The sequence below is a fragment of the Osmia bicornis genome, chromosome 6 (genome assembly GCF_907164935.1).
Source record: "Osmia bicornis bicornis chromosome 6, iOsmBic2.1, whole genome shotgun sequence".
Classification (NCBI taxonomy): domain Eukaryota; kingdom Metazoa; phylum Arthropoda; class Insecta; order Hymenoptera; family Megachilidae; genus Osmia; species Osmia bicornis.
The window spans coordinates 1,206,167-1,231,785 of NC_060221.1; the positions used below are offsets into that span (position 1 = coordinate 1,206,167).

Consider the following 25,619-nt stretch of genomic DNA (forward strand, 5'->3'; position numbering starts at 1 on the left):
TGTTCATTTTTTTATCTCTTCTTTTGATATTTCTCATTTTACAATTTTTATCCTAGTTACGAGCATCTCGTTTCAATTTTAATTCACCCTATTACCCCTTTCGTTTCATCATTATGTTTCTTTGCACCCTTTCTTCTCCATATACGAGTTCCCCATTTTTCCATCGTTCAATACACGATCCTTCAGATTTTCTTTCAAGGAAGAATTCCATATAGCGAGAATGACTGAGTCAGTTCCTGAACGATCCTCGACCAAGACAGTCTATCATACCCTACTCGATCTTTACTCGGTCTCTCTTGAGGAATCGATATTTGCTCTTTTCACATCGTTCCGTTCTTCTCCGCCGTATATTCTACCTTTTCTCTTTCATAATTTTCTTTGATTTCCCTTCAACCGCTGAACAGCAGAAAAAAAGCTACCAGCGTATGTAAAATTCAGTTCCCGTTAAATGGACTCCTTTTGAAATTCCTCTCGGCGTCGAGCACTTTGCTCTCGTTTCACAATGCTGAACCATTGTTACGTGGAGGAAAGTCGCGTCTCACCATCGTTATACCGGATTATTTCTTATTTCTTGGCTTCCCGTGTCGATTTGTTACGATTGAAAGGTCGAGAGGTAATATTTCTTTCCCGTTGTACACACAGGGGAAAATAAAATGTTACGAGCTTTATTCCTTCAAATTAAAACAGATGGCAACTTCGTTTTCTTAACCCTTTGCAAATCTAATGAAATACATTTATTTATCTAACGATTCATTTGCAACGATAAGAATAGAATTTCGGTTGAAGGGTTGAACGATTATACAAGCGCGCTATATCTCCGCGCACAACTATACACAAAATTGAGACATCACGGCAGGTAGCTGGAAGGCAACGACGTACGATAAGCAAGAATCGTTTTTCTCCGGAACAGCTATCGGTATCTGTGCAGCTATTTTGCTGCGGCACGTGAGTGGAATCAATTGAAAGCGAGGGGCGGCGGCAAAGCCGCGTCCAAGTAGCAGTTCCATTAACCCCATCGAGATGCACAGCCCTCGTCACTAGGATAACCCCGGGAGGTGAGTGCACGTGCTTCTAGTCCCGAGACGATCGACTAAGTTTCCAAGAAACTCCAGCACGAAAGCCTGTTTCGAGACAATGACTGGGTAATTAAGGCGAGATGGACTGGCCGATATCGTGGTCTAAGGTGAGATTAACCCCATGTTTATGAAAAAAGGGACAATCGACGAAGCAGATATTTCTGATACTGAGAACAAAAAAGATTTTTTTTTTCAAACTGAAAAGCAAAATAGTATTCTGACCTTTAATTTATGCAAGTCAATAGAGAACTGAAAAGGTCAAAAGAAAAGTAAAATTGAAAATGGTAACGTTGCATTCTCGTATAGAGGAATTGGCAGAAAGTGCTGAACTTGTATGCAAGGGTTTTAGAGAAATTCAAATTCTCAGCGCAATATTGCAAGAAATATGAAAGAAAAGGAGCAACAGCTGCTGGCAAGAAATACGATCGCGATGGTACCGCATTTCTCAACCGATTCCGTTCACGTGCTGCACCAAAGCGGCTTAGAAGATTATATCTGGTTTCGTTGCAGCAGGAACAAATAAATAAGCTAACAAAATGGAGCGTTTTGCTGTGCTTTGAATGGACGATACTGCAAACGTTCCATATGATTACTTTCGATTTTTGAATTTTGCTAACAAATTCATTTTGATTATTTTAATTATTATTACGCTGAATTTCATATATTCCTCCTCTTTATTTTTAAATTACCATGTTGGTACTAAAGTTTCTTTTGAAATACATTGAATCATTGCATCCTCTCACTTTACATATAAAAAGGAACAGAACACTGTAAAATATGTTACACGTTCTGACAAATTCATCACATTATTGAATTGTTTCGGACGTACGTGTATAGTTTGTTCGAGGAATTCGTTATAATCAGAACAAAAGGATGCAAATCTGCTTTGTCGTTGTGAACGACGAGCACTGATGGTAGACAGAAAATATCTCGCAAAATATTCACTCTTTAATAACTGAATCTGAATATACATTCATACGTCAAAAATTGAAAAAAAAAAAGAATCGTTGATAGATTACTTAGATTGATATATCAAAATAAATGTAACAATAGCCGCAAATGATGGAGTGGTCAAAAATGGTACCCTTTGCCTTTCGTACAGAATACAATTTTTTCCATTTCAAATGGAACGAAGTTTAAAAGCTACAGCAACTGTACGAATCAGTCCACACACGTATTCGCGGTTCTCTCTATCCTGTGAAAACTTTTCGTTCCTCCACCTTGCAATCAAGTTTCAACGAAACCGTATGCACAGTGAAAGTACGTCAACTCAAATCTGACTGACGTTCTAACTTTGCTTGCGGTACTTTTGAACTGCTCTCTCATCTTTACCCTTCTATACATGTGTCGGAGAAATTTCGTGAGCATTCAAACCACCCTCCTTGGTGTCTTTAACGCGTTCAATCCCGTGGGGATCATCAGAGGCCGACTGTGTCAATATTAGCAAAAGCACCGGAATCAGAGAAATGGTAATATTTGTCAGATTTCTTATATAGTATAACAAATCTTGAAATTATTTATATTTTCATTCCAATTTGATGGAAATTATTTTTCGCAAAATTACTAATAACGCAAAGATATCTCTTCACTGAGAATGCAATTTATTTCCACCTGATATACGATCTTTTAAAAGTTCCAACACCATAAACCCGGGGAAAAGGAGTTCGTATCCGGTGAACGAAGAAAATGGCCTCTGTAATAAAGAGAAAATAGATGCAACGTTAGAGACAGGTATAAAAAAGAAAGAATAAGGAAGAAAAACACGATAGAATATGAGACGTTATTAAGGAATATATGGAGAGCGTGCAGCTCGTATATATTTTTGTCAAGTAACATATACCCTTGAAGGAAACAAGGTGCTGTTGTAATATACTCGAAGGGGTTAGTCGATACGCTTGCGAGCGTTTTAAGGTAACACCAGACTCGGCCGGAAGTGACTTACAGAAGCGGGCGGTAAGTTTTCAGGAACATTGAAAATTGTGGTGACGCGAAACTTACGAAAGTGGTCCTTGTAACGAGCTGACTCAAGCAAACTAGTTACTTAAACAATCGTGCAAGCGGTCTCGATTTTGTTAGTACTTTAAATTAGCTCGCTTCGCGTGCCGCGTGTTTTATTATACCGAGGAAACGAATGCCGCGCAGTTTGTTTTCATCAGCGGACGGACCTAATTTGATTTAATTTTTTATCTGGCATGAATTTATGTAATTCTGCAGTGAAGTTTAAATGAAGCTGTAATTAGCAGTGTAATACGATTACTCGCGAGGAATTTGATATCATTATCTTCGAATAATTTCATATTTTAATTTTATTACCGAAACTTTGCAAAAACACTAAATTTGTTTCTTTGGAAATGAAATTTTATTGCAAATGATCCTAATTCTCCTCGAATTTCTTTCCACCTAACACGAATATATCGTAAACTATCTTCTCCATTTAACCCCATAAAAAATCACCACCATAACTTTCTCGAGACTGGTAACTCCGACAAACCAGGTTGAAACAGGAATAAGGTCGAGGATGGTACCATTCTTTCTTTCGATCTGTCACCTCCATTTTTCTCCCTTCCATTCGCGACGGATAATAACCTTTCCGTCCGAGTTTCCCTTCTCCGTGACCGTGGTTGCAGCTGAAATGAAACGCAAGTTCTCCGCGCGGCGAGCAATCGCTTTAATTTGCGGACTCCCATGGGAATCAGCCCCCATGGCTCTCTGCTACTTTCCACCGGACCTACTCGCAAACAGCCCTGTTACGTACGACACTCGTTCGAAGTTGAACTCGAAGACGCGGGAGCGAAAATGTTTCTTTAGAAGGCTTCCCTTGGATTACTTTATTTGTTGAGATCCACTTCTCGAGATTGTCATTTCGCCTGTGAATTTCATCTTTTTCTTGATCACCCTGTCTATGGCGGTTTGTCAATAAAAAGAAGGTGGAATAGTAAGGGTTGAAGACAGTGTCCCATCTTGAATCTACTATAAAGTTTATCGAATAAACTGATGACAATGGACATTCAATTTAATGGAATTTTAATACCATGTATATTTCACAGAAAAGTCGGTGTTGTTAGCGAGGGTGGATTCGGGCCAGGTAATCGTAGTGAATTAATTGAAAGTCAGTGATAGCGGTCCCTGGAGCCTCTCAGACGGAAGTTTACCGATCCTTTCAACATCTTTCGGTAGGATCATTGATTTCAACAACGACGTCAACTATCTCTCGCGGTGATCGTGTCGTTTCATGGAACTCTCTTTCAAGGCTTCCTTTTCCCGTTCGGTCACGTTCAGATCGATTCCACGACGAGAAGCCGACCCGATTCACTCGGCTGCCGTTCCTTCCCGATGAAAGGAGGGCTTGCCCTTAGGGATAGGACAACTTCGAATACGACGCCGACGAGATATCCTTGCAATTCTAACTGGGCACGTTCGCTTCATTACCGTTCTCTGTTTCGTGCCCCCGCTTGGGAGAAGAAATTCCGCCGGACCAATTATGATTATTGGTTAAGAGTTGTAGTAGTGAACTACTGACTCGCTAAAGGATAATTAACAGGATGCTTGTTCGCCAGGACTTGTCCTCCCGGGAATGCTCGAGAAATCAGTTATAATTGAGCCGCTTGTCGACGGGGTTACCGTAACTTTGCCTTTTTGTCGTGACCCGACTTTCAATAAAAACGACAATGTCCTGTTTCTGTCAAGATGCGGCTAATCAGAGCTTTTATCCTTATTTTATATGTATATACTTGAGTCGATGTTTTTTTAATGCTAAAATGTCCAGAATATCTCGTTTAAAAAACGAATGGTTTATTTGACAAAAGAGCAATTAAAAAGAAGGAAAATAGTTATGTTGAAGAGATTTATTTTAAAGAGGCTGTAATTCCACTCTTAAAACAACGTGGAAGTTAACGTTCAGAGAGAATTACAAACGTTCATTGTTGCTTCTGCTCCCATATCCCATTCAGGGAAATAGAAATGGGAGGGGAAGGCAAGGGTGTTGTAGATACATGGTCGAAACGCGTTTCACGAAATATGAAATCCCGGCCGTGGCACCGCGTGTTACGACTAGCCGTTTTACTAGTGAACCGGCGCAGATTACACGGCGGCCAGAGCTAAATCCTGTTCCCCTTAAAACACGAACGAAACCACCTTTCGACTACTTAAATATTTTCGTCACGCTCGAAACGCCAGTAACACGTCCGACACGAGCCAAGAAATGAAAACCATAAATTCCCGGAATCTCCATTCCGGCTGCAACGCGGCTGGCAACTTCGTCAAAATCGGATCAGCCGTTCGAGAATCGCGTCTCGACGTTTTTCGAACTTCCATGGGCTTCCCGTTCTTATCGGTCCATGACATTTCCAACGAGTTTATATGCGAGTCGAGTTTCCAGACGGACGAATTCCACTGACAGTCATTGAATTCTTATCGATCGGTAATGAGAAAAATATTCTTTTCCCAAAATTTCCGATGCACAAGTCGAATTTAGATTTGTAAAATGTATTTTTGAAAATGAGGAGCAGTGATTTATTATACAGGATAGGGTGGCGTTTAATAAAACAAAATTCTTTTATTAATATTACACTTGCTCCAATCAAAATTGAGAATTGAATTGGATATTAATTAATAATGATAAAACTGTCGAAAGTTCCTTCACCCTTTAATCAACAAAGCATAATTCTCTCCCAAATTGCAATTATATTTTCAATCGATTGACATGCATCACTCTTCAAAATCAGCCTCCAATTAGTGGATAATTGATTTTTGCAACCTATTTTAATAAAACTGGGACAAGATCTCCAAGTTCATCAACCGTACTTCATGCTTTTTCAACATTGCTTTTAATTACAGAGCACATTTTTTTTATAGTGATTATACTTACAGCAAGCAGGGTAGTTCTCTGTAAATTCCGTCCAGCCCACCACCGAAACCACCTTTCGCCACTTTTCCCTCCTTGGTACGCCCTTTACATGCTAATGCCTGGCGGTTGAATATCATACGAGCAATTCATACTGAATACGAAATAGTTTGAGATTGGAAAGGGAAACGTCGTTCCGCATCCACCTGATGCTTTTTCCTCTCCAAGGGAGGTGGTGTCGTTGTTATGGTGTGCACGTGACGCAAAGAGGGATGCTCCTTGTTCGCTGGAGGAGTTGATATTTAATTATAGTGAGCTTACTATTCTGCTGAATGTTAGCTACAACTGTTGCTTCCTTAACGGGTTGACTGCTCTACCCATTTTGGATGTTGCTTAAATTTCTGTGAAATTTTATCCATTACCCATATTATACAATTAAAACTTATTTTATTTAACCAATTAGAAATAATGGCTCATAGAAATAATAAAATATTGTCTAATGAAACTATTAACAATCGAATGAAAAGAAAAAGTCAATGTTAAGCCGTCGCAAAGAATTATAACACTTCCCAAAAACATATTCTGCTTTATGTCGTACAGTAAAACGTCTAGTCACAAATTTTCTGGAACAGCCCTTTTCCAAGCCACTTGAGAGCGAAATGGCTAGCAGCCAAACTTCCAAGCATTTTCAGAGAAAAGTAACGAACGAAATCTCAGCTTCCGGCTGGCGATACAGCGAATCCGTTACATCCGGCACTACGGAGCTACAGCTAATCAAGCGTGACGTTTAATTGCATTCCTAGCTTCGAACACAGGCTCACGACCGTCGCTAATTAATTCAACCACGCACAATAATGTGAATCCTAATCCATAAATACAACACGAGCGTTATCTCGCGATACGCGCGATCGTAAATTAATTACACTCGCTCGTTATAATTGTTGGATAAGCAGACCGTGGACCATCAATTAAATCCGTACCTTCGTTGAATGAAATCACGTCCAAATGTTCCGAGTTGTCGTGTTTTGGAATTCTCGTACGTCAGAATGAATCGTAAATTCTCGATTCATGGACTTCCTGTCGTCTGCAATTCTAAAAATCATTCTTCAATTTTACTTGTCCCCTCATACCTTTCGATTGGCATGTATTCTTGTGGGATAATGAGGAAATCTCTGGTCCTTCTTGTATAATTATTAAAAACAATTATCATTCTTACTTAAATGAATTGCCCTTCTTTTATTTCAAAAAATAATAATTTGTCTCAAACTATCGTTCACTGTGAAAAATTCACGCGTTGTGATTTCGAGCGAAAATCACAAAAGCATGAGCCCTGGTCGTTGAATAAAAAGAGAATAAACCGATGTCAAATATAATCGGGCGTAAACTACAACGGGTCCCGGCATCGACTGGACGGAGCAAGGGGTAGCGAGAAAAATGGACAGGTGCACGGACAGGTATATTTCACGGTTTCCAGTTGCATAGGTATCGCTGTTTCGTGGTTTCAAATTGTCGGGTGAAATTGGCCAGTCAGTTTTGACAGACGTACCTGTCACGATGCGTTTTACAAGCTGAAAACCATCCTACCGTGAGGATAGTAAAACAGATCAGATTATTTTGCATTAAACGATGGAAAAAGAGGAGAAAAGTAGGATGAGGATAGACGATCGCAAACGGTGGTAAAGAAGGTGTCGAGCTAATTACCCTCGGCGTTAAACTCTTATGGGCTGTTGGATCAAGTACTTTCTCGGCAAAAGTGCCTAATTCTACGCTTGACATGTCCTACGGGGATCGAAAACCTTCTTTTTACCACCTACATCGACCCCTTGACGTGTACACGCGTTCTCAGCTTCTATCATCTGTAAGGGTGTTTAAATAAAAGTCCAAGAGTCAGGATATATTTTTAATACGCGTTCTCACACTCTCCACTTCTAATCGTTACATGCAGTCAAATCCGCTATTACTTTCCTTCTGCCTTCTGCGCTCTTTTCCCGTTCCTTAAAAGGAAGGTCCGCGCCCCACTCTTTCTGGAAAAACCCTTAACCTTCCGCTTTCCGAGGCCTGGTCGTCATCGCCGTGCGAGGGGGTGAGGACGATCAGGCCCTTGCCAATTCCCGTCGTCATAAGGGCCCCAGATGTTTTACGACGGTACCTAACGGGACTCTGGACAACGTCGCTGTCCCAACACGGGCTCTTACAACTCGGCCAATCCTGACATACGAGACCCCCTGGTCTCGTCTATTCATGTCTATTCGCACATAAAGCTTAATTTATTTGCTATTATAAACTTAAAATTTCTAAACCTAACTCTAAAATATAAATTTACTATTTCTAGTTTCACAAAAACCTAAACTAATTTGGACACCAAGGTCTCATATTTGCGGATGACCAAGTACCCTGGTACGGTCTCTGAGTGTTTTGAAAACCTCTAACGTCCGCTACAACGTAACGATCATTTCGCAATTTCCTTATAATCTCGTAGGGTCCCTTAAATTGCGGAATCAATTTTTGGGAGACCCCAGGAGTACTTACAAAATTCTTTAACATAATATAATCTCCGACTTGATACTCGTAAGGCGGTTTGTGTTTCTTATCATAATACGTCTTATTATAATTTTGCTGTTGCAAATTTTTTTCCCGCGGCTACGCGACGACACTCTTCTAATTTTGAAGGTTCGCGACTTGCTTCAGTTTGAACACACTTTTTTAACACATCTGGCACTTTACCCGTTTGGTCTACTCCGAATAATAACTTGCACGGTGTGTCACCCGTGGCTTTATTCACCGTATTGTTTAGTGCGTACTCGGCGTCTTCTATTACCTCATACCATCGTTTTCCCGGACGGTCCTCGGTCATTTTTGCTAGCATGGGTCCTAGCACTCGATTGACCCTTTCTACCTGCCCGTTTGCCTGGGGTGATGCCGTGGCTACTTTCGCATGCCTGATACCATTCACTAAAAGAAAGTTCTCAAAATCTTTGGACGTAAACGCGCTGCCTCTGTCCGAAATAACCATTTCCGGTTTATTATAATGGGAAAAATATGTTTTCAAGCATGCGATTGCTTCCTTTCCGGAGGTAGTTTTCGTCGGGTATAATTTTACATGTTTTGTGAACGCGTCTACTACTAAAAACACATACTTTTTAATATTCATTGTCCTGTCCACCGGACCAAAATGATCTATATGTACCCTGACGAATGGAACATTTCCTTTGGGTATGTTATGTAGGGATCCTTCAACCCTTCCCGCCGATGGTGAATATGCGATACATTTTAAACAATTCTTAATGTGATCGACAATTTTAGACTTTAATTTCGGAAACCAATAATTTTGCATTATAGTACTGCTAGTTTTATCCGTTCCCAGGTGTCCCATCTCGTCATGATACCGATAGATAACGTTTTTCTCCATACTTTGCGGTACATAAAACAATAATTCATTTCCATACTTTCTATAAACGAGACCGTTTCGCATTTCAAAAAATCCATCTTCTCTAGTTTCTAATTTCTCCCGTATTTTGGAAATTTCGGGGTCCCGATTTTGCATCAACGCCAAGTCCAACTCGAACGAGTTTCCATTCACGACTAGGACATTAGTGGATCTACTAAGCGCGTCCGCGTGTGCCATGCGTGCGCCCGGTCGGTGCACTATTTCGTAATCGAAGCTCTGAAGCTCCAACGCCCATCTCGCAATTCGTGGATTTACTTCTTTTTTATTTAAAGTCATCTGAAGTGAACTACAGTCTGTTAAGATTTTAAATTTAATCCCATATAAATAAACTCTGAAACGTCTCAGCGCGTAAATTATAGCTAACACTTCAAGTTCAAAGCTGTGATACCTGCTTTCGACTTCGGTGGTACGCTTTGAAAAATAGAATACTGGATGAAATTTCAGGTCATATTTCCGTTGCATGAGGATTGCCCCATAACCCATTGAACTGGCGTCACAATGGAGCTCGGTTTCATCTTTTGGGTTATAAATAGCTAACACCGGGGCTTCTACTAGCTTTGTTTTTAAATTGTTAAATGCTTCTAATTCTTCTTCCCCAAATTTAAATTTAGCGTCTTTTCTCAGCAAGTTGTATAACGGTTTAGCAATGAAAGCAAATCCCTCAATAAATTTACGGAAATACGAGCTAAGTCCTAAAAAACTTTGTACACCACGAGTATTCTGTGGTATTGGAAATTTCTTAACCGCTTCCACCCCACTTTTCGGCGGACTGATGCCTTCTTCGGTTACGTAATACCCTAAATATTCTATTTCTTTATACAGAAACTTACACTTATCTATTCTTAACTCCATTTTATTTTCTACAAGTAATTCAAAAACGCGGTTTAGAATTTGAAAATGATGTTCCCACGTTTGGGTCGCCACTAATATGTCGTCTATGTATACAACAACATCACCTGATTTAATTAGTTCCGAGAAAACCTCATTGACAAACCTCTGAAACCGAGATGGTGCGGTTTTGAGGCCGAAAGGCATTCTCATGTATTCGAACTGACCTAATGGCGTGATGAATGCAGTGTATTTTACGGAATCTTCTGATACGCTGATGTGATGAAACCCGTCTTTCAAATCTAACAGACTATAATATTTTTTCCCGCACAAAACGTCTACCTGATCCTCGATCAGCGGAAGTGGATAATTATCGCGAGCAAGGACCTTGTTCAACGTTCGATAGTCCACACACATGCGGAGCTCTCCATTTTTCTTTTTTACCAAGACAATCGGTGACGCGTATTCAGAATCGCTTGCTCTAATAACTCCTTTGTTTAATAATCCATCTAACATCTTTCTTAATTGTTCTTTTTCAGCGTAGGAAATTCGTCGTGGTGAAGTGTGAAAAGGTTTGTTTTCATTTAAAACTAATTTCAATTCGGCATTAACGCGGGGTAATGTTGGACGCGGTGGTTGCAAATACTTTTGTTTAAACATTTTTTTGAATTTTTCGCGCTCATCATAAGTTACTCCGGTACTAATGTTTAACGAGTCTACCACGTCATCCTCCATCGGACTTGCAAGAATGTTCAAAATTTCTAAAACAGCATCATTTTCGATTTCTGATTTTGCCAATGTGATTTTAAATGATTTAAGTGCATCTCGGCCTAGTACCACCGCCGTGGACATTGTTTGATCTGGTACAACCAAAAGTAAAATATTTTTACAAGTATTATCAAGTACAACCGCAGCGTGTACTGTGCCTATCGGATTTAATGGTGACTTGTTAATCCCTACGAATCGGTTGCGCATGCTATCATCTACTTTATCTATTTCGCAAGGAACAAATGATTCTTTTATAAAACTTACTGGACTCCCGGTATCGAACAAGGTGTGTAGCCTTACTTCTAAATTGTTCATTAAGAAGCTAATATTCCGGTGAAATTCGTCTCCTTGTAACGGGAGCTTCTGCACGCAGGTAATTTGGGGCTTCTCTCTCTTGGGGCAGGTAGGCAGCAGGTGACCCATTTCTCCGCAGCCAAAACAAGAACCCTTTGCCCTCTTCGGTAGGCGACAATCCTGTGACCAATGACCCATCCTGTTACAATTGTAGCAGCGTGCCAGTGCTACCTGCTCCGTTGACTTCCTCGTCATCGCTGGCTCCATTGTTCTTGGTCGAGACGTTGACGTACCTGGCGTCGCCAGACTCTTCGTGGTGGATTGCAACTTGATTTTATGAAAAGCTTCTAACAACGCCGGTGCCGTTTTAAAGTTGCACATGCGTGCTTGGTTCCGCAGATTGACGTCCGAAATTCCGTCTATTATGGAATCAACAATTTCTTCATTGTCAACTGGTACACGGTTAGCTAAAATTAGCTTTTCGTGGAAATACTCGCTAAAATTTTCTGCGTTGACCCATCTTCTATTTTCAAATTTTCGGCGAGCCTCTAACCGGCTTTCTCGATGTCCAAACATTAATTCCATGCGTCCTAAAAGTTCATCGGTTCTGATTTCCAAATGCTCCGTTTTAGATTGAAACCAGCTCAACGCTTTTCCTTTTAGTTTTGACCCAATCAGGATTTTCGTTAAATTTTCGTCCAACTCATACGTGGAAATTAGCAGTTGTAGTTGCTTTTTCCAATTTTGGAAAGAATCTTCAGCTCCACTAAATTCTCCTAACAGCTCACCAATCGCCTTCACGCTCGGACCAACTCTTCTTCCAGTTTCCAAACTGGAACCCGGAGAACTTCGCAACATTTGGTTTTCACGCCGAAGCACCTGTAACTCCCTTTGCATGAGTTCTTGCTCTCGACGCATTAGTTCCATCTCCATACGTAGAAGACGATCAGAAGGGGTTTCTGCTGATGCATCTTGCATAGACGGTGCCTCTGGCTGGGGAATGCTTGCCTGCGGCTGTATCTCGTCCTCTCTAACCGTGGTATTGCCCTCTGCGGCCGCCTCTCCACCTTTTTTCGAACGTGGGGTTACGTCAACCTCCCATGCTCGATCCGGAAAGTTCTCATCAAGGCGCTGCACTAATTCGGCTTTGTTGCCTGTCGTTGACAAACCACGTTGACGCAGTATCTCCTTCAAATCAGATAGAAGGAAATCGCGTTGACTTCTTCCCACTGAATGTGACATGGTATAGTCACCTCGAATTTATAAAAACGCCACTGATATAATCACCAGGAAGGTCAAATACAGTGTCGCACAGACACTTCAGAAAACGTCACACAGAAATTAAAAAAAAAATTGTTACACAGAAAAAACTGTCACACAGAAACGAAACAAAAATTGTCACACAGAATCGTAAAAATTGTCACACAGAAAAAACTGTCACACAGAAACGAAACAAAAATTGTCACACAGAATCGTAAAAATTGTCACACAGAAAATTAATCACAAAGAACCTCGCGAAGAGAGTCACACAGAATATGAACGGCACTGTCGATTACACAATTTCCACGGACCTTTCCGTTTTGGATCCTTGATCCCACTTCTGAATTTGTAAGGGTGTTTAAATAAAAGTCCAAGAGTCAGGATATATTTTTAATACGCGTTCTCACACTCTCCACTTCTAATCGTTACATGCAGTCAAATCCGCTATTACTTTCCTTCTGCCTTCTGCGCTCTTTTCCCGTTCCTTAAAAGGAAGGTCCGCGCCCCACTCTTTCTGGAAAAACCCTTAACCTTCCGCTTTCCGAGGCCTGGTCGTCATCGCCGTGCGAGGGGGTGAGGACGATCAGGCCCTTGCCAATTCCCGTCGTCATAAGGGCCCCAGATGTTTTACGACGGTACCTAACGGGACTCTGGACAACGTCGCTGTCCCAACACGGGCTCTTACACATCCTCCTTGACTCATCTTTTTATCAAAGGAAAAAAAAGATCACCCGAAGCGTTGACCAACCTTTTCAGTGATGCCACGAGTAAGCGTACCCTTTTCATCTGCTCGAATCGTTCGTTGGTCGCCGGCTTTTTTAGGCTTTTCTCCCATTTAAAGACCCTGCGAATGGTGTTACGAGGGTAAAGATGGGTTTAAGGCTTTATTGTCTGACTCATCAAGCTTCTTGCGACCATAGAAACGATGTCGAGTTATTGGCTGTGAATCCATCGACCAGCTACAACCGATATTATTCTTTACGATTATGGGGGTCAATGAGACGATAGAAGTGGTAATGGTACATTTCAAATGATTAGGGTCAGACCCCTGATAGGTTTGTAGCAACGTTCGGTATTCAATAAAGGAATGTATTGAATTATTCGATAAATCAATTTATCGGTTGGATCAATACGGATTTATGGATTTATAGACGTTAATTTCATGATTATAGCACGCACCAAATGGTACAGGGTAAGCTTATTTATTTTCTAATACTGGATTCGTCTTTTAATTATGAAAGTTATAAATGTGAACTAATTACCACTGCTTTATTACGAATTATTATTCAAATTTTGATATACTGCAGCAATATGAAGCATTCAATATTAAAACGTACGTTTTATGCATCACTTAATTATTTCAGAAATGTTTGGATGCTGGTAAATTATTGTTTGATTATCAATTAACCCTCATTACAAACCAATCGTTTCGTGAACAAATATTTTTATGAAAATCATTTAATTCCATCGTGTTGAAATGTATGTTTAACATAACGCCAAATCGTTTCAGTAATTATTTACTTCTCTTTCGATTTATTTGTAATTAAGTTACAGCTATTAACGCTAAATTCGTCGAATGGTAAATATTTGCAAGTTTCAATGAAAATAATTTTTGCACCAACGTGTTAGTATTCAACGAAATAATAAACGAATATTTAATAAATTCTCCTTCCAATCTGTTTAAAATGAAACATGTAGGACGTGAAACAATTGAAACAAATTTGAAATCTAGCGTCATCGTCCGCGGTAATAACATCGATACTTTCAAACTAATAAAAATCAGTATGAATAACTCTTCTATTGTTTCATCGTTCGAGCAGGCTCTTTTGTACGCTGCGAACAAAAGCACCGAAATTTCAACGACTAATTTTCAACGTACTCGTTGAAACAACCCTCTTTCGATCAAGTTGAAAAGTCGATTGCGGTACAAAAAATTGGAATCAGATATTTTTCGTACGTTTGACATAGTTAAAGAAAAAATTCGTCGTAATAAGGTACTTTTAATTATCGGACAAATTTTGTATTGCTTAATTTGATATATAATTCATTATTTAAATTATAATAATGTGACTTCAGCGGTTCTTCTCTTTTATATTAAAATAACTATAGTGAAATGTGTGTGTCCTGTATTTTAGTTCTCGCGTTTTGAAAAGTTCTAGAATGAAAATCGACAGACTTTTACCAGGTTCATTCTCTGGGGCATTAGCAATCCATAGAGCAAAGCGACGCTCGAACAAATAAAAAAAACAATTGCATAAAAATGAAGTACTCCCGGAAGAACTCCACGAAGCAAGATAACAAACGAATTAACGGACACACCAATGTCCATGGGAATAGTAATTGCAGCCTTTCGTGCATCGCATCGTTACACTGGTCAATCGTGATTATGCGCTTTCTCATCGGCTTTGGAAACGCTTTGAGCCGAGGATCAGCTATTTAAAATCCAACTACACGATCTCGATTATCGTCCTGCCCAACGGGCGTAATTAGAACGGATCGTTTCAGTTTATTATGTTCCTTTGAGGATCATAACGAGCGCCCCGAAGCCACCCCAGAAACTCCTTCGACGTCGATCTGTCTTCGCTTCGAATGTTTCTTCTAATTTGCCCCGATGGTACAATTGCGTTCCTCTCTTGTTCCTTTCCGTTGAAAATTCTACCTTTCACGCGTGTTTCTTTTACTGATCTAAAAGTGATTACATCGTTCATTCTCTCAAAGGATCACATTTCTTCATTTCTTTTTCTCGTAAATCCCGGGTCGACAGGATCCAAGGATCGACATCAAAAATTCAAGTTTCCTATCGTTTTGAAAACAATATTTTTTATTCTTTTCTTTCAGGAGATTACTATATAAAGGTGAAACGTTTCAGAAACTGTATAAACTTCACACATTTATAAACTTTCTTCGTTTCCACCGAACAAAGTCTTTGCTCGTTCCTGTAAATTTTCACGTTCCAAGGGAAAACTTGTTCCACGGTGGGATCTCTATTTTTTACTTTTCTTTTCCCGCGTTCCATTTTTTCCTTCTTTTTTTAAGGAAAAAAAGATTGTTCGACGCGAAATGTTTGCTTAATATAGGTGAACGCGCATCTGTGCAGCTTTATACGATGCAATGTGCATACAGAGAGTGCCATATGAAATGTGCCTGCGGTAAATGAGAAATTCCTGGGCTTGAAAGAACGAAACGGGATAAGACCGATCTGAATTTTCCAGATATTTAAATAAAACACGTAGAAAACCTCGGCTATGCTCGTTTATCAAAATTCAAAATAATCTGTCTACATTTTCATATTTTTTAAAATAAATAGAATTACTGAAACTTTCTCAATAGTTTTTTTGGGTAATAAGAGATACATTTCGAATAATTCCAATAATCACGAACGGGAAATTATCCGAGCATGTTTCTTGGAAACGAAGCATGGCGAGGAAAATGGACGCCGAGGGTGGTTTCATTTCGTAAAGATGCCTCAGCTGTTTGCGGTTCCTTGTTTCGGGCTGAATGACGGGAGAATGGGTCTCCTTAGTTGGCTATATTTAAATGCTAAGCAGACTCACCAACTACCGTTTCACCGACTTCTCTGCTCTCCACGGAGAGCCAATAACCTGGGAATATACAATTTGGAGACACTTGCTGTTTCTCCCACGTCTTATTCTCATCGGCCATATTCTTATCATACCGTCGCTGTTAATTTCATTTCATGAAATACAGAAGGATATTCGATAGAACGTAATAGAAAAATTTCTAACGTCTATTTTCATACAACTTTTGACATATGAATACTAATTTCAGCCGAGCTGGTGAAGTTTAAATATAGACTTTCTAAACGATAACAGATAGGGCATCATCTTGATAATGTCAGGATGAAATTTGTCCTGACTGTTCTATATTCAGCAACCTATCGAATCATCCTTCTCCCAGTCACCACGTTATATTTACATTCGCGTTTACTTCGATCCACGTAAAAGCTAGTGGTTCGTGTCCCGCACACCCTGTCTTAAAATTATGATTATGAATATTCAATTCCGACCCGAATAATTTCGGGAATTCCGCCGCTGGCATTAAGGATGCAACGAAATGCTAAGCGTTGCAAAACAGATCTCCGTCCTCCTCTCCCCAATGTTACGTTTATTTGTTAATACGATCAGATTTCACAGTGTGAAACGAACGAAGGAAATTTATTCTCTCCCTGATTAATATTCCTGCTGACGTCATTAAAATTGTTAAATATGTGTGTTTATCGGTGTCAGAAGTTTTCTTTCTTGATATACCTACGTTTCATACATTCGATCCTATGTCAACATTTTCTGAATAATTGAATAATCATATTTTAATATCTATTTCAATTTTTTTTGTTAACTGCAGATACTAGATATATGAAAAAGTGAGTGTCATATATTTAAGTTGATTTTGTCATTTAATGGACTAATTATTTTCAAGCTATTATTTTCCTGTTATTAGTGCCATGTAACTAGAGTGCAATAAATTGCATATCTGATGCACCACGCTTTTTCTTCGTAATCAGGCGAAATTTGTTGAGGAAACTATAGCAGGATTATTTATGAAATCTGTGACACGAGTTTTTCATCAGTACCTGCGGATAAGGTTACAGGATGGGGAGAAATTATTTTAATTAATTGGTGGTGAAAAATGAGCTACTATTTTTGCATGCAACTGATACTTATGGCATTTTAATAGTAATTAATAGACAGTGGGAATTTATGCCTTTATGCATATCAGAGCATCAGAAAAATATATCTTCTTTATAGAAAAGTTGATCACAATTCGTGTAACGATATCAAGGTTATTTCTTGTAAGTAATAGTTTTATATCGGCATGAGTATGAGATGCTACAATAGCGTTCCCATAACAGTACATATACCGAAACAACGAGATATTGGAATAATAGAGGGTTCCACTGCATTCTCTTTTCCACCGCGTGTATCGTATTTCGCCGCATTACCTATACGCAGTAAATATTACAACACAATAACAACAATTTAAATCGAAGCGATAAATATCTGGGAAATTTCCATGTGACCCAATAATTCAACCAAAATCAACGCAGCTACCCCCCACAATACCGGCGTTCTTTGAATTGTAAATCAAACCGAAACCGATAAGTTGAAAAAGAAGCGACTGCGAATCGTATATCTTGTCAGTGATACATGGCACCAAATTATACCTACGACGTACGATGGAAAATTAAATTCGTTCATTCTTTGAGAGATGTTTCCTGGATTCAAAGAGTAACGCGTATCAAATTATTTATTGGTATAAGTTAAATCTTTGAATTTCGGTTTTACTAAGGAAATTTTTAGAATATAGTAAATTTATTAAATTGAGATTATTATTAGTAAATCTTTTTCAAACATGTATTAATATTTCTTTTGTATTGCAGAAATTTGAAAAAAAATTTTTTTTTTTTTTAATTATTGAAAATGGCAAGTGTCTTGATATTTTTGAATGTGTTATAGACGTATAGATATATTTGAAGGTGTTTATTTAAAAATTGTAGTAGTATAAGTCTAACACTCAAAAATAGGATCGACAACGTTTATGTATCTCTCGATCTCGTGTTCGAATCAAGTCTGAGATGGTTGCAGTGTGCGAACCTGAGGCGATTCCACGGAATTACTCGGGATTAAAACCCCATTTCAAGATTCCATCGATGGGAAATACCTTGGATATTTCCGTGGTATCTAGCACGTTCAACGTTAATATTGCTAATTTCGTTTTCTCTCGGTGTTCCTTCGCGATATAACGCCGGCTTACTCGATAGTATTTATTTAAAGCTTCAGTTAAAACCGATATCTCATTTTAATATATTTGTCAATACCAAGAACCCTTATCATCGACATTTTAAAATGAACCTTTAATCAAACATTTTAAAATTAATTGTATGCAGCGTTTGAGACACATTATGAAGTTTTACTCGATCCCTTTTGAAATAATCCATTTACAACATTATTATAACAACTGCCTTCGAACATTGCATTTGTCAGCTAATGCGATAAACTAATAAATAATATTATCAGTGTCGGTGAAAATTTGTCTCATTTCTCTTGAACAATTTTAATGATAATTATCATCGTGTTATCCTTAATTGGATTATTTATTAATTATAAATACCTGGAAGCTATTTTGTCTGCATTGGAGCCTGTATCAAAATATTTCCCTACATTTATTTCAATTAGTTTATTTTGTTGAATGTGTAATTACTTTTAACGTCACACCATTTTTTATCAATACTTTATACATACCAGCTTTTTATCACCATACGAAATTAAAAATTTAAATCCAGCAAGAATCCTTTGAACTATAATTCTAAAATATCCTATATAGTTAACGAAGCCTTTTGCTTTTATGCTTCTGTGGGTTTCAAGAATTCCTCTCTGTTAAGGGTAAAATGACCGTTCCACTTTCTAGTATCGCTTCTTTCCGTTGGCTCGTTTTACACGTTCATTCCTACGGTTACTGTTCCTTTTTACGTTTTCTCAAAAATTACCCAGGAAACTATTTCGCCTAAACAACTTCTGCTGAGAATCTTCTAAACGTTGATTTTGGAACCACATCTTAGATCCATAAATTTATTATTAACCACCTCGTACAATTTCATAAAACCACCCTCTTGGTATTTTAAATATCGAAGACTCCTTTAGGAAAGTGGAGAATTGTCTGAACTTACAATTAGTGTGAATGGTCTGTATATAATCAGAGACCTCTGTACTACAAAAATACATTAAATTTAAAGTCGACCAGTTGAAGGGATTGCAGCAATAAAAATGCAGTTCCATTTTCCACTCCCCTGGTAAGCTTCTGACGAAACGTTTCTCCTTCCCTTTCTTTTCGTCCACAATCCGCCATAGATTAAACAACAGAAAAGAAACAGCAACACGCAACCGGCTGCAGCAAGTTGAACATCATTATGCAAAGTTCATTAAAAGCAATTTCCTAGCCTGGCGAAATTCCATCGTAAAAGCGTCGGTTCCACCACGAGGTGGAGCGGTAACCTCCTCGCCACGGCGTTAAAACTTATCCAACTTCGTCCTCTCTTCTATTGCCGTCCTTTCTTCTCTTCAGCCTCCAATCTTGGCCCTGGCTAGGGTTAAAAAGTTCCAACATCTTTATCCACCCAGCAACCGTGCTCTTCTGTTTTGCTTCCTCTTCCGCCTCATTTTTTCTCCTCGGTTCATCTAATCTTCTTGCGTTCCATCGCCTCTTTTCGATCGTCTTTCTTAGCCGGCGCTTTCCATCGTTTCGCTCAACCACTTTGACGTGTTATTTAACCGAACTCGTCGACAAGACCGAAATGGATCAGGGAACGTTTAATTAAGGTTGCGAAGAAACTGGGGCGAAGTGGATCGTTGTCTATGACAGGTTTTAGTTGATTGAACGATTTAACATGGTCATTGATAAAATAAAAAGGGTCAATAATAACGAAAAAAGAAACTTTTCAAATATTGTATTCATTTATTGTATTATAATCGATTAATGGTAATGTGAATTTAATTAGGTAATTTCTTGTATGAAATTGTTAGTAGATATCTGCAACGTGCCAGTTCAGAATACAATATTCACACGGGTATTATCGTATGTTCATTATCACCGTCGTGATAAGGATGATGTCCTACGTGATTAGAACAAAGTTCTTGCAATTATGATTATCATAATTACTCCCGCCTCTGATGGATGGATACCAGATCGTCGTAAAGGGAGAGTTTCTAATATAAACGATAATAGAGTTAAAATTTCTTTTTATTAATCACACTGGTTCAAAATAACGAGTATTGATCAATTTATTTTGATAGCATATCTGTTGATTAAATCTGATGAAATTCTATGGTTTAAACTGTATTTAATTAATGCATGATTATATTTGATCAGTGTACGAATGATAAATGATCATTAATATCTGAATTGATCAAATTATGGTTAATTAATTAAACCACTTACAGAAATGTAATTTGAATATAATATGAAAATGATACATGATGATTCAAGAACATTTAGAGGAAGTCACTTGTATACAATATTAATTTATCAATTAATTAAACTGATCGCTTAATTAAAAATCTTTCAAAATTTCAAAAAATTGAAAATTAAAAAATTCTGTTTATTCTATTTCAATATAATATCGCACAATCTTTTCATTCAACCTATGAAAGAAACTCGTGTTCCAATAGGGTGACATGAAAAGAGGAAACGTTAAAGGTTGAAATTCCTTTTGAAAGCATCCAAATAAAAAGGCAAGCGTTCGATCGAGCCAGATGAAGTAAATACGTGTTAACCGAACCGCAAGTTTTATTCAAATAGTAGGAGACACGTGGCCGGGTAAGAAACCGTTTCGTGACTCGAATCGTCCATATCTCGAAGCCAGGAGCTTTGTAATCTCTGAAAGGTTCTCGAGACGGGAAGGAACTCGGAAAACGAAAGAACACGTACCCGTAGCTCGTTACACACGCGGAATACGTGACACACTCTACTGTGTTCTCGATTTAGACGAGCACTGATTTCGCTGCGTCGCTAAAAGCTGGCACAGATAATGGCCACGGTGGCGCGGTCTGCGAATTTCTTGTCCGTTTCACCGACCACCGGCGACTAAGCGATTGCTGATGGCGAAAAAGTTGATTTTCGCTGGGACTTGCGAACTAAGGGAACTGTAAGTTACTCGATTATTGTCCTTTCTTAACTACGGTTCCATGCTCCAACAATGTTGACGTTCGCATTACCCACGTAAATCTACCTCATCGATTTTTTACTCGACCAAAGAACACAAATTGATTCAAAGATTTTATACTCCATCGCAAATAAAAATTAAAATAATGGTGTGCTAAGAACATTAAAATTCGGAATGTTAAAGCAGGAATAATACACATTTTCGTCACGTTAAATACGATTCGTGTTTCATTTGAAACAGATTAACTTCTTAGCGGCGTCACTTAACTCCCTAATTAGCAACTGTATTTTCCGTGCTGTCGAGCAAAACAGTGGCCGGGTAGCGGGTATATTTTAAAACCAGACACCGTGACAATTTGAAGCTGTGTTTGTTGCGATGCTGAAAATATGCGGCTTTGTATGGTGGTCGGTAGGAATCGCGCGTTGGTTTGGAAACAGGCATTCCGCTTTGAAATATCAGCCTCGTTCTAGATCATTTTGAAGCACCGTTAGAGAAGTTAATCTCTGTGGCGAATACGTGTGTGGTTTTATAACGAGTCAGGTGTCTATGATAAAGCATTTCGCGCATATTTTCTAATTTACAATATTGCGCATTTGGAATAAATACAAAAGCATTCCGTGCGATAAAGTACTTTTAAATTATTTGCAGTTCGATGAATATAAATGTTTCTACTATTATTATAAATGTCTTAGATATTGTAGATATTCCGGAATTACTTGAAAACCATTTTCAATTTCACAAAACGAGAAGAACATTGCGGGCCGTCGATTCTTTGTTTCGTTCAACGGATTCTCCATGCGACGGTGCTTAATTATACTTTAATTAAAATCCAACGTACACCACCCGTGGGAAAGTTTCCGAAGTTAATCCTCGCAGAGTTGGCGATACTTTCATATTAGCAGAGCAGCCGGCCGCTGAAATAAAAGAAGTTAATTACATTACGGCACCGACGTACCGCGTCCCGACATTTCTCCACCCCCCTTGTTTTAACCACCCTAGCGAACGTTCCACAATCTTCTGATAACGAACGTTCTTTTTATTGGTTATCGAATAAACTCGATAACACGTGAAAAACGATTTATCTGATGATATTTGGAGATTGATCCTTCAACCACTTAAATTTTATAGTTCATCACTGAAGGTGCACTTCATGGTGGCAGATATTTTTATCCTTTCCTATATAAGGTGTTTTTAGTAATTGGAACAAAATATGTGTTTAAAATGATTAAAAATAAGAGAACATTAACTAATATAAATAAATATTATTTATTTTTTATTATATACATTTATTATATAAAATTATGGCTTATCTCTAATACCGTTGAGGCACGAATGAGCTGAAACTATCATGATATCCGGTCGTGTGTTTCAGATGGCAAGAATGTCGAGGCAGCGGTACGTGAACCGCAGCAGCGAGAACAGATAAGGAAGGGAGGAGCCACGAATCGGGCAATCATGCGTAGTGTCATGTGGCTCCTTCGGCTCCTAACGACTTGCTGCCTCGTTTACCTATCAGCATCCGACTCCCATACAGGTATGTGCATTCTTTTCATTGCCCTATCATATACAATAATATTTCCAAGTGTTCCACTACATTCACCAGCTTCTGAAACTGAAACTGATCTTGAAGAAATTTGAAACTTGCTCAACCTTATCTACGTAATTGATAATTTAAATTATTTTAACCCTTGAACGATGGAACGTTGGAATATGCAAAAATTGAAATTTAATTTCAGATTTCCAAATGTTCATAATTAAAAAAGAAAAAACTTTTTTTATTAAAATATATCGTATCGTTATGTAAAGTGACTGATGGAAACTTTGGCATATCTAAATGTAATAACTGTAATCTTTTATCGGTCATAAATTATTCCTTTATCGTACCTACGTAATTTAAGGTTGCCTAAGACTGACAGGATTATGAATGAAATCATCGTTCCATCGCTGACATAATTGGAATACATCACGCAGAAGCGTAGTGAAATGATGACAGAAGGTTTGGCTAATCGAAATCAATTGCAGAGATCAAAGATCCCCTATTGGCTTTACATTTCGATCGACAATCGAGTAATGGTAGAACGCGTTTATTCTCTCATTAATCAAGGTTGAACGACGTGAATCACCCATAGAGGATCGTATCGAGAGTATCGAATCGCGACAGGGGCTGTTTAAGTACCCAGAAGCCGAGATATGCTAGGATCAGCCATAATGACCCTATCCATACACCAGATTTTGATGGATAATCTTTGTTTCATGGCTATTGTGATACACGACCGCTATGTATCATGACTTGGAAAACAAATTACACCGGTTTTATAAAAGTTCGATATACAGGTTGTACTAGAATTTCAATTTGCCTAAAGCATATATCAAATTAATTTGATAGGAAATGAAGATTTCATACCCAACAAAATTTCGATGGTCAAACGTTTAACTAATGAATTAAAAACAACACCAAAGCGTATATATGAAAGTTGAATTTAAGCTTCAATCAATTCTGGTTATTTACACAAATGTAACGCGACACCACGCGAGCAAGTCTCCATTAAATGAACCCACGGAATTAGTTTCCATGAAATTTAAATTGCACAGGGTGAGACTGGATGCTGCAGATAGAGAGGGAGGGGAAAGAGTTATAAATTTGGGACAACGCGACTATGTAAATTTGACAGCGCAAATGGTAAATGCGTCCGTTCTCCTTCTTATTACCTGTGTAATTAGAATACGAGTGCAGAAGTCGCGTTCAAATTGATTTACACTTGCTGATCTAAAATTTAAAGCTTCTTACGAGTACACGAGGACCCCAGACAAACTCAATTTCAATGCTTCAAGTTTCTTATAGTATTTTTTATATATTTGAACTCTTTCAAAAGTCATTTAAATTAATTTTAATCTGCTGATGAAATTTTTAAAATGCTAGTAGTACTGAAACAGAGATAATTGCACTTAAAATTATAATATTTAACATGTACTGTATAGGACAAGTGTCTGCTTGAAGTTATTAAATAATTGCTCCGAAAGTTGAAATATATTTAATAAGTTAAGTTTTCAAAAGGATATGACAAGATTAAATTAAACTTCCGTTCGTACGTTTCGTCCTGAAATTCAAGAATTATTGACTTTCATACGGTTATAATAGCTAAATTTATGTTTCAGAGGTTCATTAGGAAACTTTACTAATAACTCATTCTAACGGAAGCGTTAATCGGAAAATTAGTTTCCCTGAAATTTCAAATTTCTGATAATTTTCAATTGTACAATATCGCAATATGTTAATCCGTGAATTTATTAGACCTGATTGCTATTTGTTAACTCAAAATAATCACAATACAGTTTATCAGAGCTTTAATTAATCATTTTATTTCTAACACTTCTCTCGACATTTAAATTTTTCTAAAACCTTACAGAATATTTATTTGTTTACTCGAACCAGGTCACTGTAATTATTTTTATTTAAAGACACAAGTTTATTTTAAAAGGTTCACAGTGAAACAGTTTTTAATGTCAGAGTGGGAAATGTTTCAAACGCAAGGAACAATGGCGAGCAAGGAAAATAGAGGCATTTTTTAAGCTGTCGAAGGAGTGAACAATTTAACCAGAAAAATAATGGTCGAAAACCGCTTTGCTATCGACAGTCTGTAACGTTATCGCGTAGCACGACACGGTCTGCGGTAAAAATCCGCCTCGCGTGGACCCAGAATTTTATAGATAGACCCCATGGTTCATCCGGGCCGATTTAATTTACCAAACTCTGCTGGTCTTTGTGGGAAGATCAATCCATTAAGCGCGTTAGAGGATTACTTGCCACAAAATTTAAAACGTCATGCGATATACGAAAGCTCGAGAGACCTGACTTTATATAAAAATTTCAAAATCAAATTCTGTCGGATTTATGAATCATTGTTTAGCCCTTTGATGTTTGCATATTTCGTAGACTGTGACTCTTAAAATTTTCAGCTCGTTTTCGATGTGTCTAATAAGAGTTTACTGAAAGAATTATTATTTCACAGCGTTCTAACGAAGATACGCTTGTTCTTATTGTTCCATTCGTATAAAGGGCAAGAACCAGCTTAACCCATAATCGCGATTCAGATATCCGTGTGACGGAGTTTATTCGCGTAATTAATTTCAATCGTGCAACGATATGTTGAGCAACGACCGCAGATGGAACTTCAGCTGAAGGGTTTCCACTTGTAGATTATCTCTGGCTCGTAAATCATTTCCCTGGATCCATCTATCTTCGAGCGTGTCTTCAACGTGCATCCATCTACCCATCCTATTTTTCAGAATGCACATTTCCCGCGTTTGTTTGCGCCAAAGCTTACACCCGACCGGAAAAACGCACGCGTTCGTCCGTTTCGCTTCACTTGAACGCTTTAAATCCCAAGCTCGATCGTTTGTTGAAAGCTACTTTAACGAACTTTT

General features: G+C 38.3%; 1 protein-coding gene across 3 annotated transcripts in view; it reads left to right on the plus strand.

Annotated features, from left to right (window-relative positions):
• Positions 1-25,619, plus strand: part of LOC114873506 (zwei Ig domain protein zig-8-like) — a 135,099-nt gene that overhangs the window by 91,028 nt on the left and 18,452 nt on the right. For all 3 annotated transcript variants that reach the window (XM_029181907.2, XM_029181911.2, XM_029181908.2), the window contains exon 4: positions 22,567-22,728. In XM_029181907.2, the coding sequence (XP_029037740.1) occupies positions 22,650-22,728 (79 nt within the window). In that variant the 5' untranslated portion in view covers positions 22,567-22,649. The remainder of the gene's footprint in view (positions 1-22,566; positions 22,729-25,619) is intronic.